General features: G+C 27.0%; 1 protein-coding gene and 2 long non-coding RNA genes across 3 annotated transcripts; 1 reads left to right on the forward strand and 2 right to left on the reverse strand.

Moving 5' to 3' along the window:
• Positions 1–639: 639 nt before the first annotated feature.
• Positions 640–1,093, reverse strand: LOC138339027 (glu S.griseus protease inhibitor-like). The gene is made up of 2 exons (XM_069290318.1): positions 1,029–1,093; positions 640–937 (listed from the first exon to the last, which is right to left on the reverse strand). The coding sequence occupies exons 1-2, from the start codon at positions 1,066–1,068 to the stop codon at positions 744–746; spliced, it is 234 nt and encodes a 77-aa protein (XP_069146419.1). The 5' UTR covers positions 1,069–1,093; the 3' UTR covers positions 640–743.
• Positions 1,094–4,201: 3,108 nt separating this feature from the next.
• Positions 4,202–5,039, forward strand: LOC138339028 (uncharacterized). The gene is made up of 2 exons (XR_011212040.1): positions 4,202–4,487; positions 4,586–5,039. It is a non-coding gene; the product is annotated as an uncharacterized lncRNA (long non-coding RNA).
• A 6,287-nt stretch (positions 5,040–11,326) lies between these two features.
• On the reverse strand, positions 11,327–11,814 carry LOC104645475 (uncharacterized). The gene is made up of 2 exons (XR_011213720.1): positions 11,747–11,814; positions 11,327–11,655 (listed from the first exon to the last, which is right to left on the reverse strand). It is a non-coding gene; the product is annotated as an uncharacterized lncRNA (long non-coding RNA).
• Between the last annotated feature and the right edge of the window lie 3,049 nt (positions 11,815–14,863).

Below are 14,863 nucleotides of genomic sequence, written 5' to 3' on the forward strand. Positions count from 1 at the left end.
ATAATATGTTATTTTCTTCTAAACTAAAGAAAATTATATATTTTCAACCAATATAAATTTAGACTTGAAAGAAAAATAATTTATATTGTAGAATACTTTTAAACTAGAAAGGCAAATATATATCTCACAATGCAGGTAATATAGTATAAGAAAAGTAAAAATTTAGATAGAAAGTGTAGCAACACATCGATACAACGAATAACGTGACATTACTTTAACATTGAAAATTCGTCCTTTCGATTATTTCTTAAGTCTTGAGGTACTTACTAATTTTATTTGTAATAAAATATTTTATTTTGTGACTTTGTTGAATAAAATCTTACTAATTAACCAATAAAGCATATGCGTAAAAACAGATGTTGTCGACATATATGCTGAAAATATTTATAATATTTAATTAGTTTCATTTTGGTTCTACTTTATAATTAAGACTACCAGGTATAAGCCAAATTAAAATTAAAATGAATTCTCTTCTGTATCGTTATTATAACGAAGCTAACCAACAAATCATCAGAAGTTTGATCACATTAAACAAATTATACTTTCATGAATTAAATCTGCCACACTTAATAAAAAACATAACAATATAGAGATTATATCTTAATTTATACCACTAGATAACACACTAGTGGTCTTTTATTACTAATAATATAAAAATTCTCTATTAGGATGAGTACAAGCAAAGACGTTAGACCTTACCTTACCTATCCTAATAAAATTTCAATTGAAATTACTAATGTTGTTCAACAAATAACAGGTGGGAGAGCAACCTTGTTGGTGTCATCAACAAAGACAATAACACGAGCACAATCCACTGGCAATGGAATTGACTTAGACATGTTCAACACCTTAACATGAACACTTGGGTTCTCATTCTGAATTACACTCACTGCTTTAGCCACATTGGTTCCCATTAGCTCCGGCCACGATGACTTACCTACATGCATTAGCAAATACAGTCAAATCTCTCTATAACAATCAATCGTTATAAAAACAAAAAGCACAACGATATTTTAAATTTAACTTACCAGTAACCTTGCATGCGGAAGAACAACCAGCGGTACTCATATTTGGCTAATTAACTCTATTATAAATGTGCAAATGGTTTGTAGAAAATCAGTCTAGGGGTGTCTATATTTATAGGTGTAATTTGTCTTTGGTTTTAATTTTTTTTCTATATTTGAAGATTTACTTAGGAGTTCAATAATATACTACTTAAGGTTAGTTATTTAACTTATTAACATATATAGAGTAGAGATATCATACACATCATTATATTGGGAAAATAAATAAATTATATTCTAAATTTGTCCCAAAAAATTATTTACACTCTCCAAATACGTGGGGAGATTCTTACATTTATTTTTTTTCCCAAATTGTATCTCAATTTTCCTACTAAGAATTGCGTGACATGGAAAGTGCTTTTGCCAAAAAACTGTTAAAATCGTAAGGAGATTTTACTTTGACTAATGCGCATATGTGAGTTACAAATATAATAGAGTAATAGAATTAATTATTTAATTTTATAATTAATTTTCCTTAATTATTAAGTTGAGGCATAAAATGAATAATACATATAATTATATCCATAAAGTAAGAAAAAAATCTTTATGTATTATCCTAACAAATGTAGCTAATTATTTCAAAATGCCACGTTCTAAGTAATTGAGAATTTTATCTTATTTTTTTTCCCTATTGTGTGGTTACCAATTCCAACTTTCATTAGTCATTCTAGAAGAAAACTAAAATAGTTTGTAAAAATTAGTATTTTGTTAGCCACATAGTTCTTGCAATACTTGTTCATGTGATTTAATCGAAAATCATGATTCATTCCCATCCTGCATTATATTATTTTTAACATTTTGATTTTGATTTGAGTACTGAGATGAATATTAATGGTTTCTTTGGGATTATATAATTTTGATTCAAGTACTTTAAATTTGATTATTATTTAGATAGTGTAGGTTTTATTTGAATGTTTGTGGTTTTGAATATCGAAACTTTTATTTAATACATATCATTGTATATGTATAATATAAATAATTAGTATTGTATATTTTCTATAAATAATTAGTATTGTATATTTTCTATATATAGAATTGAGAGTCTTTCGCCAAAAACATCATTAAACTATACCTCAAACTTAAATTACATTTTTAAAGTATCATTCTTAGCAGTAAACATTCTTCTTAGCAGTAAACATTCTTCAAGTATTTAAAAGTGAACAATTTTCACCCTTCTGTTAGATATTATCAAAACACTAAGGATTCCTACAAAACATGAGCCTGCATAATTTCATTACATGCTATAAGAAGTTCTTGAAAAAAATATTTAAAATCTTAGACAACTATTACTTACTGAAACAAAAAATGTTTGAAAAGGAATGAGGATACATGATCTACTCTTTTTCTACTTTAGAAACGGAACGAAACTGGAGCTTAAAAATCTTTACTTTTTTCATAGCCAATTTGTATTTAGATCAATAAATTTTTGGGCAATCTGATATAGAATGATCAAAATATTGATCATGTCTTGCATTTGATTTTGATTCTACATTATTGGAAGAGGAAGTCTCCAATAAACGTCGCTTCTAGCATATTCAATTAAGTTTAAACATATTTCAACTAATAATATTCTTAATATAAAATTACATGAAAAATAAATTTCAAAAACTACAAATTAAAAGATTTTGCATAATGCTAAACTCAATTCCAAGTTCATTGTAGTATTTTGATGTATCTAAGAATATTAATTACGAGTGGGTGACTTGACTTTTGTGGGATTTGTTAATTTTCTAATAAATTCAAATAGAAGGATGAAAATTGTTTACTTTTAAATACTTGAAGAATGTGTTCTTTTAAGAATGATACTTTAAGAATATCAATCAAGTTTGACGTATAGTTGAAAGATGATTTTCGCCCGAAAACTCAATTTTATAAATATATAAAAGGTTATATAGCAGACATTTCTAATTTAAATAAAAAGGGACGAGGGTTTTTGATCGGCAAGCAGCACATAAAGAGAAAATGTGATATATTTTTATTGTATTTTACTTTTCTTTTGTGTATGTACTTTTTCATTTTGTAGACCAAAAATTCCATGTATTAGTAATTATTTACTTGAGGGTATTTTTTGAAATTTAATAAAATATATTTTTCTATCCTAATTTGTTGTCATATTAATATAATAATTTAAAATGCGTAAAAAACTAAATAAAGAATTTGTTGATTCACCAAATTTCACCTGTGATCGTGTTACATAAATTGGAGTTTGAACATATAGAATAACATATATTATTTAAAAATTACATACAATTAAGTATTATAAATCACAAAAATTAACAATTTAAAATATTTAAAAATTCTACAAAAAATTTAAAACTATATGAAAAAATTAATGTCATATGAATTAGAACAAGGAGAGTAACATATATTATCTTAAAATTAACAACATAAAAGTATTGTATAAATCACAATAATCAACAACTTAGAATATTTAAAAACCATACAAAATTCGAAACTATATGAAAAATTGATTGACTATCAAAATTTCATCAGTGCCATATATATTAAAACGACAAGAGCAACATATATTATCATAAAATTATTATATATCACTAATTAACTATTTAAAATATTTTTAAATCATACAAAATTTAATTGACTCTTCTATTCGTATCACATAAGTTAATTTTTTTTTAAAGAAATCATAGCTGTATATACATTTGATAGTGTAATTTTAATTTTATCCACGCTGCTGCAAACCTATCATGAACAGTGAAAACTTACGTTAAACCTGTAAAACTTGTTTAATATATGAACCCCTAATTAGGATATCTCAAGTATAGAACCGATCTGCAGCAAAAGTGCTAATTAGTACGTCGAAATTAACAGTGTGTTCGGTCAGTAACCATTCATATTCTTAAAGTTTATTTTAAAGAAAAAGCCCTTAATTACCAAGTCTGACTTTGGAAGAGAAAAAAAAAAAAAAAGAGAATTTTGAAAAAGGCAATAAAGTGTTTTTTGCACTAATTTTATTGTATCACCAACCAACTTCAAGAAAATGTTGACTCATTTTTGTTTTCTCATTAGTCATAATTTTTGTATTTGCCTTGCTATATATAGCCCATCATTTTGTATCTCTCATCACCACAATCACTTCCATTTCTCTTTGTATCTTCATTGGCTAAACAAGAAGGTAGAGCTATTAATTCGTGGGAAAATATATAATGGCTTTGGCTAATGCACAAACATTTTTGTTTCTTGTAGTATTTTCTTTCATGTTTGTTGTTAGTATGGCAAACTTTAACTACACTTGGGCCGGAGGAAAGTGGAACAGAACCAATTGTCCCTATGGCAATAATCACCCAAATGCTACTCAAACTTCAAATAAATTCAACGTTGGTGGTTCTGAAAATTGGCGTTATGGATTCGACTACATGGATTGGGCTCGCAAGAGTGGCCCTTTCTTTGTCAATGACACATTAGGTACGTACTTACGATTTTCTTTCATTTTAAAAATTGAAAGGATTATAATCGCTATCTTGCTTTAAATTTCGGAATTCATTTATGTATGTAACATGCAGTTTTCAAGTATGATGCACCAAACGCAAATGGAGGATTTCCACACAGTGTATACTTATTACCAAACTATTGGAGCTTTATCAAGTGCGACTTAAGAAGAGCTAAGAGGATAGCAAATCCAAACCAAGGTGTGGGTGAAGGATTCGAGTTTGTGTTGAAGAAATCACAACCCTACTTTTTTGCTTGTGGAGAGCATGGAGGAATACATTGCAACAATGGTACTATGAAGTTTGTTGTCATGCCACTCAAACGTTGGACTTTCTGAGTCCATTATAGTATGGTACCAAATAAAATAGTGGTTATAAACTTTTTGCATTTTACTTCTGTTTGGAACAAATTTAAATAATGAGTCTTAAACTTATTTATTATTTATTGTAATTTTACTTCAATTTGGAGTTGCATTGTATTTGGAGTTTTGACAAAAAAAATAATGAGATATACCACTAATTGTTACTAGGATGGTGTATTTGATTTGTTGACAAAATTAACATTCTACGCAGATTATTATTATTTTAACAATAATAATCATAATAAGCGACAGTAAATAGCTATTCATTAATATATACATAATCTTCCCAACTTAATATTCGAACCATCTCTTCACTGCTAGTATACATTTTCAGGTTACCAAAAGAAAAAGGAACATTGTTACTTTGAAGGGTTCAATATTAGTTGAACACGTAATTGATAGAATTTTTTTATATATAAAAATATAAAATTTTGGGATAAATTTTAGAATTTTAAAAGAACTACGCAAAGTATATATTTTAACCAAAAAAAAAATCACCTTGTTCTTCATTTTTCTACATCTTGTTTTTTTACTTAAATTTTTTGATCTTAGCAATATTTAATTAATTTCATTTTGGTTTTTCTTTACACTCATCTTTGAAAAAGTTAACAATATTTATATTTTGTTTCACTCACGGCCTTGTCCACAATTTGTCCTGTTAACACCGTTCACTTTAAGTCATTCGTTATGACAATAGTGTTACAATTAAATTAGGTGATAAAATTTTAACAAAAAATTAACTAATCGGTAATCTTGCACGGTTCAAACGGACACCTAGCAGTACTCATATTTGGATAATTAGTTCTCTAATTATATTATATTATATATAGATGTCTAATGCTTTGTAGAAAATAATTCTGGGGTGTCTATATTTATAGGTAAAATTTGTCTTTGGTTTTAACAAATTTTTCCATATTTGAAAATTTAATTAGGACTAGAGAAATAGAGAACTTAAGGTTAGTTATTTAATTTATTAACCTATATGTTATATAGAGATATCAATACATAATTATTTTGGAAAAATGCATAAACTGTATTCTAAATTCGTCACAAAAAAATATTTACACCCTCCAAATATTATTTTCCCTAACTGTATCAATTTGTACTTGCTTGCGCTAAAAGAATTTCATAACAAATTAAAATGTATGTTTTTTTAAGTACATTTTATTTTTACTAGTATATTTGACCACATTTCTCACAGATTTATTTTTTGAAAAATAATATAATTTTTGTTTGGGGATTGCCTTTCTCTTTTTGTTTCAAAGTCAAGTGTAACCTTAATTAGTTTTTACTTTTTTTTGAAAGGAAATAATACTACTCTCTCTCTCTCTCTATATATATAAAATGTTCACTGTCATTTTCCGTAAATATTTTAGTTAAATCGACGAGAAAAGAAAAGAAAATTACATTTTCATAAAAGAAAATTCAGGAAGTTTATCACTATTTTAGTAAATATTTGTTCTCCATGATGCATTTTATCATATTAAGCATTTATTGCTATTTTAATGAAAAATTATATATAATAATAAACTATTAATTTAAATTAAATGATATAAACATAGTTTAATTTAAACGTACCCCTTAGCAAACTGTTGTTATTTCGCCTCTCACTGATGAATTTCGCTCGCCACTCTCGTTCTCGCTGGGCAATCTCGATTTCCTCTCTCACTTTTATACAAACACAAATATATAAAATGTATGTTTTTTTAAGTACATTTTATTTTTACTAGTATATTTGACCACATTTCTCACAGATTTATTTTTTGAAAAATAATATAATTTTTGTTTGGGGATTGCCTTTCTCTTTTTGTTTCAAAGTCAAGTGTAACCTTAATTAGTTTTTACTTTTTTTTGAAAGGAAATAATACTACTCTCTCTCTCTCTATATATATATATAAAATGTTCACTGTCATTTTCCGTAAATATTTTAGTTAAATCGACGAGAAAAGAAAAGAAAATTACATTTTCATAAAAGAAAATTCAGGAAGTTTATCACTATTTTAGTAAATATTTGTTCTCCATGATGCATTTTATCATATTAAGCATTTATTGCTATTTTAATGAAAAATTATATATAATAATAAACTATTAATTTAAATTAAATGATATAAACATAGTTTAATTTAAACGTACCCCTTAGCAAACTGTTGTTATTTCGCCTCTCACTGATGAATTTCGCTCGCCACTCTCGTTCTCACTGGGCAATCTCGCTTTCCTCTCTCACTTTTATACAAACACAAATATATAAAATGTGTTTGTGTTGGTATAAAGTGAGAGAAAATTGTTTACATTCATATATTTTCTTTCTCCTCTCTCTCCTCTCCCAGATCCCACTTGCCACTTTCACTTCATACAAATACAAATGTTTGTATAAAGTGAGAGAAAATTACAAATACAAATGCATATATTGTCGTTCCATACACTTACCGAAAACAGATTGTGCAGTTGTTTTTTTGTATATATATATAGCGAACATAGTTAGTTTGTTTTTGGAACATAATTATTCAAACTATAATTATAACATACAAATGTGATTTTTGTGTTGACTATATGTGAAAGTAGCTATTTCTTTTTACACATAAATTTATGCTCTGTGCCAAAAGTATGATATAATGAACCCGATGCCGACGAGCTGCATCCGTGTCTCTATTTAATTGATACTCCCTTCGTTTCGAAAAGAATATCCCTATTTTCTTTTTAGTTTGTTCCAAAAAGAATGATCGATTTCCTTTTTCGGCAATACTTTAACTTTTCACGTAGCATGTTTAAGACCACAAGATTAAAGGGCATTTTGTTACATTTGACATAATTTTAATTTAGAACCACAAGATTAAAAAATCTTTTTTCTTTTCTTAAATTTCATTCCAAATCAAACTAAAAACGGAGGGAGTAGTAAACTATACGTGCAACCACCGATTAAAGTCATGGTATAATTTTTATCATAGCCACTGCTCTATTGTGCAAACCTATGAACAGAGAAAAATAAGTTGAACTCGTAAAACATGTTTAATAGAGAAATAATATATGAACCCCTAATTATTTAGGATATATATTTTTCAATTCTCAAATGTAGAAGCAAATGCTCTAAATTCTAATTTATACGTCGAAAAGTGTCTAACAACTCAGTAAATTCGGTCTATAACCACTTAGATATTCTTAAAAAGGAATTTTGGGTGCAGTGGTGGACTTAGTGATAGTTAATTACCAAGTCTCACTTTGAATAGAAAAAAAAGAGAGAGAGAGAAATTTGAAAAAAGCAATCAAGTGTTTTTTGCACTAATTATCTTGTCTCACCAACCAACTTCAAGAAAATGTTGACTCATTTTTGTTCTCATTAGTCATATTTTTACTATATATAGCCCATCAATTTGGCTCCCTCATCACCACAATCAATTCCATTTCTCTTCTATCTTCATTTGCTAAACAAGAAGCTACCTATTTATTTGTGGCAAAAAATATAATGGCTTTGGCTAATGCACAATCATTTTTGTTTCTTATAGTGTTTTCTTTCATGTTTGTTGTTAGTATGGCAAACTTTAACTACACTTGGGCCGGAGGAATGAAGTGGAACAAAACCAATTGCCCTTATGCTAATAATCACCCAAATGCTACTCAAACTTCAAATAAATTCAACGTGGGTGGTTCCGAAAATTGGCATTATGGCTTCGATTATATGGATTGGGCTCGCAAGAATGGCCCTTTCTTCGTAAATGATACATTAGGTACATACATATGTCTTCTTTCATTTTAAAAATTGAAAGGATTATAATCGCTATCTTGCTTTAAATTTCTGAATTCATTTATGTATGTAACATGTAGTTTTCAAGTATGATGCACCAAACGCAAATGGAGGATTTCCACACAGTGTATACTTATTACCAAACTATTGGAGCTTTATCAAGTGCGACTTAAGAAGAGCTAAGAGGATAGCAAATCCAAACCAAGGTGTGGGTGAAGGATTCGAGTTTGTGTTGAAGAAATCACAACCCTACTTTTTTGCTTGTGGAGAGCATGGAGGAATACATTGCAACAATGGTACTATGAAGTTTGTTGTCATGCCACTCAAACGTTGGACTTTCTAAGTTACGTTGACTGTTTCTAAGCTTGTCGAATAATTACGGCACCAAATACAACATTTTTAGTAACTTTTTGCATTTTAGTTTTGTCTGGATCAAAATAACGAGTCTTAACGTTGAGTTACACTTATTAGATACTCCTATATTGAAATTTTATTATGGATTTATTGTGATTGAAGTTTTCACCGAAAAAATAAAGTGATAATGATATATATATATATATATATATGTAACTATTTCATGTTCAGATATTTGAATTGTTGACATGTCTTTCAGATAATTAATCTTGATATGTTTGCACGTTTTAACTACTTCCTCCGTATCTTTTTATTTGTCAAATTACATTTTTTCAAAGTTAAAATTACTAATTTTTAAAGTTAAAATAAATTATATTAATTAAATATTTTAAACAAAAATATTAAATATTCAAAAATTATGTAAAAGATACTATAAACTGATAATATCATAAAATGTTAAACAAACTTTTCATAATTGACTCCTACAAAAATTATGATAAATTAATGATAAAGACGAATGTAGTATAATATAGTATAAATTATAGGAACCACATATTATAAATACAAAATAACCTTTTATCCCTTTTAGAGTTGAAAATTACGAAAATCCCTTAAAACACAAGTTAGCTGGATACATCCAGAGAGCACGGGATACATAAATTGTGATACATCGTAGGTTACATCTGTTGCGGTTAATTAGGAAGATTTAACGTGATTTCTGTTATTATTAACTGAAATCACATAATTATTGCTCTACAGCTTGCGTAACTGGATAGTAAATTCAAATTTTAAATCAGAGTAGCTTCCTTAATCAAAATTATTCCTGTAAAAGTTGATCTGCATTCTATGAAATCAAAAAAAAAAAAAACAGGTTTGAAGATGAATATCTCAATTCTGTTGCGGCATTCTGGAATTTGGGTAAGCGATGTTAATTATGAAGGTTACAAAGTTGATGGAATTGTTGTTGGCCATTCCATTTCATTTGTGAATCTGAAAACGTTGATTTTATCAGAGCTTGAGATCGACACTGTTACAAAGGATATTGAAATCCGATACATTGTTGAGGGAAGCTCATATTCATTGAAAATCAAGAATGACATGGGTGTGAAACTTTATTTTGAAGTAAAAAAGAATGCATCTGGAATCGACATGTATCCACTTTATATTGATACAATTGATAAAATTGTTGGATAGATACGTAATTTTGATTGTTCATCAGATGAAGTCATATACGTGGAAGGTACCGAATGAGATACTAAAACTCTTGCTCTGATCGAGTCGAGAATTTGTGACATTGATCATATGTATTATTTTAAAATGTCTTTTAACTTAGACATTTGAAATAGAAAGAATCAGAGAAACTAGAGAATGTGTTGATGAGCTGACTCATTGCATTCTTTCTTCATTTCTTGTATTAAATTAAAGTTAGACTAAATCACTATTTATAGAGAATTATAAAATAAATAAAATAGAAGGGGTAATATGGGAATATGCTATTTTCTTTATTAGAAAAATGAAATATTCCGGAATTTTCCTAAGTTAAAAATTAATAAATATATTTTATCATTAATGTAAATCACAGAATAGAAGGAAAGACAGACGCAAAATTACCGTAATTTTTGAGGTATTAACTATAGTTAGAGTGATTTTATTGTGTTAAAAATATAAATATTATAACTTTATTGGAATTTGAATATGTAAAATTACCCTTCCAATTTGTAATTTTTGAGGTATTAACTATAGTTAGAGTGATTTTATTGCGTTAAAAATATAAATGTTATAACTTTATTGGAATTTCAGTACACAAAATTACCCTTCCAATTTGTAATTTTTGAGATATTAACTATAGTTAGAGTAATTTTATTGCGTTAAAAATATAAATGTTATAACTTTATTGGAATTTCAGTAACCATATGTGAAATAAACAAATACAATAAATTATTTGAGTCATAATAATTTAAAAGTTCAAAAAGATTGATTTAATAAACGTTTTTAAGTCATATTAATCCGTTTAAAATTTATTTCAAAATTTATGCAAACTAATTTTGAACTTAATAGTGAGCTATACATCAACAAATTCCCCTTATTGTTTACTAACCAAATCAAATTTTTTTATTAAAAAAATTCATGACTCATAAGTCGTGATCATATACATATCTAAACAACAAAAATCGTACGTTTTGCTACGATTTTTGTTTGAATCGATTTGATTTACATGCACGATTGACATTGCAAAAGTTTTTAGACTCAACAATAAATATATGTTCAATTCAACTTATTTAAATTAAACGAGTTATGTTTTCATAAATTAAATCTGCCACATCAAATAATAATAACGAGAGATATAGTAGTAAACATAGGTCTAAACTGAAAACAACTTTATTGATAATAAAACTCCATTGAGTTAAGGATAGAATTTGCAAAACATATATGGAATTAAAGAGACATAAATTGAAATAGATACTCAATGGAATTTAAGCATGAGACTAATGTTGTTCAACAAATAACAGGTGGGAGAGCAACCTTGTTGGTGTCATCAACAAAGACAATGACACGAGCACAATCCACTGGCAATGGAATTGACTTAGACATGTTCAACACCTTAACATGAACACTTGGGTTCTCTGTCTGAATTACACTCACTGCTTTAGCCACATTGGTTCCCATTAGCTCCGGCCACGATGACTTACCTACATGCATTAGCAAATACAGTCAAATCTCTCTATAACAATCAATCGTTATAAAAACAAAAAGCACAACGATATTTTAAATTTAACTTACCAGTAACCTTGCATGCGGAAGAACAACCAGCGGTACTCATATTTGGCTAATTAACTCTATTATAAATGTGCAAATGGTTTGTAGAAAATCAGTCTAGGGGTGTCTATATTTATAGGTGTAATTTGTCTTTGGTTTTAATTTTTTTTCTATATTTGAAGATTTACTTAGGAGTTGTTTAATTTATTTAACATTTATAGAGATATAAAACACATAACTATATTGGGAAAATACATAAATTGCATTCTAAATTTGTCCCAAAAAAAATACTTTCTCTCCAAATATGTGTGGAGATTTCCTTACTATATCAATTTTCTAAGAGTTACGTGACATAGGTTAGTCTTACGCTAAAATAATTTTAAAACGGCTTTTAAAGTATGTGTTTTTTTAATTAAAAAAAAGGATTATCTTTTTTTTAAGTACATTTTATTTTAATCAGTGTATTTGTCCACATTTCTCATGGATTTATTTTGTGAAGAAAATCACATTTCGTTAATATTTTGCCTTTTAAAAAAAAATCATATTTGTGTTTCGCTTTTATTTTGAATGAAATATTTATATTGAAAGTCAAAATATTATCTTAATTATTTATACTCCTTTAAAAGGAAAATATTAAATCTTTTTCATATTTGACAATTTCTTGTTTTGGAGAAAAAACATTTAGACATATATAAATTGAAGGCCGCAAAGAATTGCAATTATTAAAATCCCAACATTTTAATTATTTGTATATAAATATATATAGTATAAATTTAAGGAATCCCATAATACAATAATTATATTCTGTCCTGACAAATTTAGTATTTACTAATAATTCTTTAAAATTGTTGTGGCGTGATACATTAGTATGTTGTGATACATGGTAAATGATACAAAGTAACTTAAAACTGTTAAGATTAAAAGGGGGGGAAACGGAATATTTAAATTTGTTATCTAAATCAGCTTAAATTACTGTAACAGTTCATTAATAAGCATTAATTCAGCACGTAATTGGATAACAATTTCAAATTTTGAAAATTCAAGATTATATCATCTAGTTTGAAGACATTTTTATGAACATCCAGTTATTAAACTTATTGACTTATACATGATAACAATTTTCAAAAACTCGTGATACATAGAAAATCATATGATACACATCAAATTAATGTATCAATGCATCGTCTAAACACTATAACACACTGAATCGATATGTATCAGCAAACACACTTGATGGCGCAGTTATTAAACTTGTTGACTGATACATGATAACAATTTTCAAAAACTCTTGATACATAGGAAATCATATGATACACATCTAATTCATGTATCAATGCATCGACTAACACATTGAGTACTTATGTATTAAACTTATTGTCTGATACATGATAACAATTTTCAAAAATTCATGATATACATATGGGATTCCTTTACTAAAATTTTTACTAATTTCAACAACAACGGTTGTTGCTTCTTTTCTCTTTTTTTTGGTGTATTTTGTCAACCTTTGATTTAGATGATTCGCCAAAATCTTTGTTTGAATCCTTCTAAACATTCATAGGATCATGCAAAGACTTTTTCTATTTTCTTTTCAATTTTCATCGTCCGAATTATAAATCCTTCTATTAGTAAAAGGATCCATTAATATGATGTAATAGAACAATGAACGGAAAAAAAAAAGAACGAATGATGAAGTAAGAAGAAAAAAAAGACTTAGAGACGGCTGATGTAATATAACAATGAAGAAGAAAAAAAAAAGAAAATAAGAACAAATGATGGATTAAGAAGAAGAAGAAGAACTATAGATGGATGATAGAGTAAGAAGAAGAAGAAGAACCAGAGAACAATGGTCCGATTTTCAGAAATTTCAATTTTTTTGAATTTTGAAATTCAAAATTTCATATTAAATGTTGTGAAACGTTTTTAATTAAAATTAATAATTCAAAATTCAAAAAGTGATTCAGAAGATTGACTGTTTTAGTGAAAAAAAAATAGGCATGATATTGGGAAAGTGTGTGTTATAGGAGAGAGAAGGCTATGTATCTCTAAACTTCTACTAAAATTAAAAAAAAGAAAAAAAATTATGTAATATTTAAAAAAAGAAGAGAAAATTAGAAAATACTAAATTTATAGTTGTGTATTTAAGTTATTTTTCCATATAATATATGTATGCCCAAAACAGAATAGATCATTAGATTTCAAGTTTTAATCGATTTTAAAGTTGATGTCTAGATGAGCAAATTTCTAACAACTTTTAAAATTTGAGATAATTTTATTTTTATAACATGTAATATAATTTTTCAAACAGAAATTTTCTTACAGTTACTTCTGAGTTATGATTTCTAAATAGTTTGTATGTATATTGCAACAGAAAACATAAAGTCAAATCATTAACACGATTTTATTAAGTATTTTTTTCTTTTTTAAAAAAGAGTTAAAAGTAGATGAAGAACTTTAGCCCAAACAAGTTTTATTCTAGAATATTAATTTGCAACGTTAAGTGGTAACTAACATATAATTGATTAATTTGCTAATGAAAATGGACATATGAGTATCATATGAAAACCTGCATTGCAAGTATTAACAGTCCAAAATTTTTGTTTGAAATGTTTATGTTCCAGTTCAGTTTATGTGTTCAAAATTAAACAGATAAATATTTTAGAAGGTCATTTAACTATAATTTATAAGTTGAGTGACTTTGTAAGTAACACATTTAGTTGAGTGATTTACGGTGAAAAAATTTATAATTGAATGACTTTTTGGTTAATCGAGTTATTTTCTTTTAATAGTTCATAGTTAAATGACTTTTGAGGGTTTCTTTTTTTTTTTTTAAAAAAAAAGTCTATATTTGAGCGAGCATCATATTATTTCGTAATTTAAACTCTATGGGTTTAACTTTTAAAGTTTCAAGCACTAAACCTATTGTTTTTTCAAAGTTATATAGGTCTATTTTTATTATATTATTCTCTCTGTCTCATTTTATACAACACTATTTCTTTCTTAGTTCATCCCAAAAAGAATGTAAACTCTATAATTAAAAATAATTTTATCTTAAAATATAATGATTTACAACTGCACAATTAGCTAATAATTGTTGTAGACCACAAATTTTTTTAGATATTATATCAAGTTAAAAAGTGT

The sequence above is a fragment of the Solanum lycopersicum genome, chromosome 1 (assembly GCF_036512215.1).
Source record: "Solanum lycopersicum chromosome 1, SLM_r2.1".
NCBI classification, from domain to species: domain Eukaryota; kingdom Viridiplantae; phylum Streptophyta; class Magnoliopsida; order Solanales; family Solanaceae; genus Solanum; species Solanum lycopersicum.

Coding starts and splice junctions, on each gene's coding strand:
- LOC138339027 (XM_069290318.1), bottom strand. CDS start 1,068: ATGAGTACCGCTGGTTGTTCTTCCGCATGCAAGGTTACTG. Junction 938..1,028: donor TTCCGCATGCAAGGTTACTG/GTAAGTTAAATT, acceptor TAATGCATGTAG/GTAAGTCATCGTGGCCGGAG.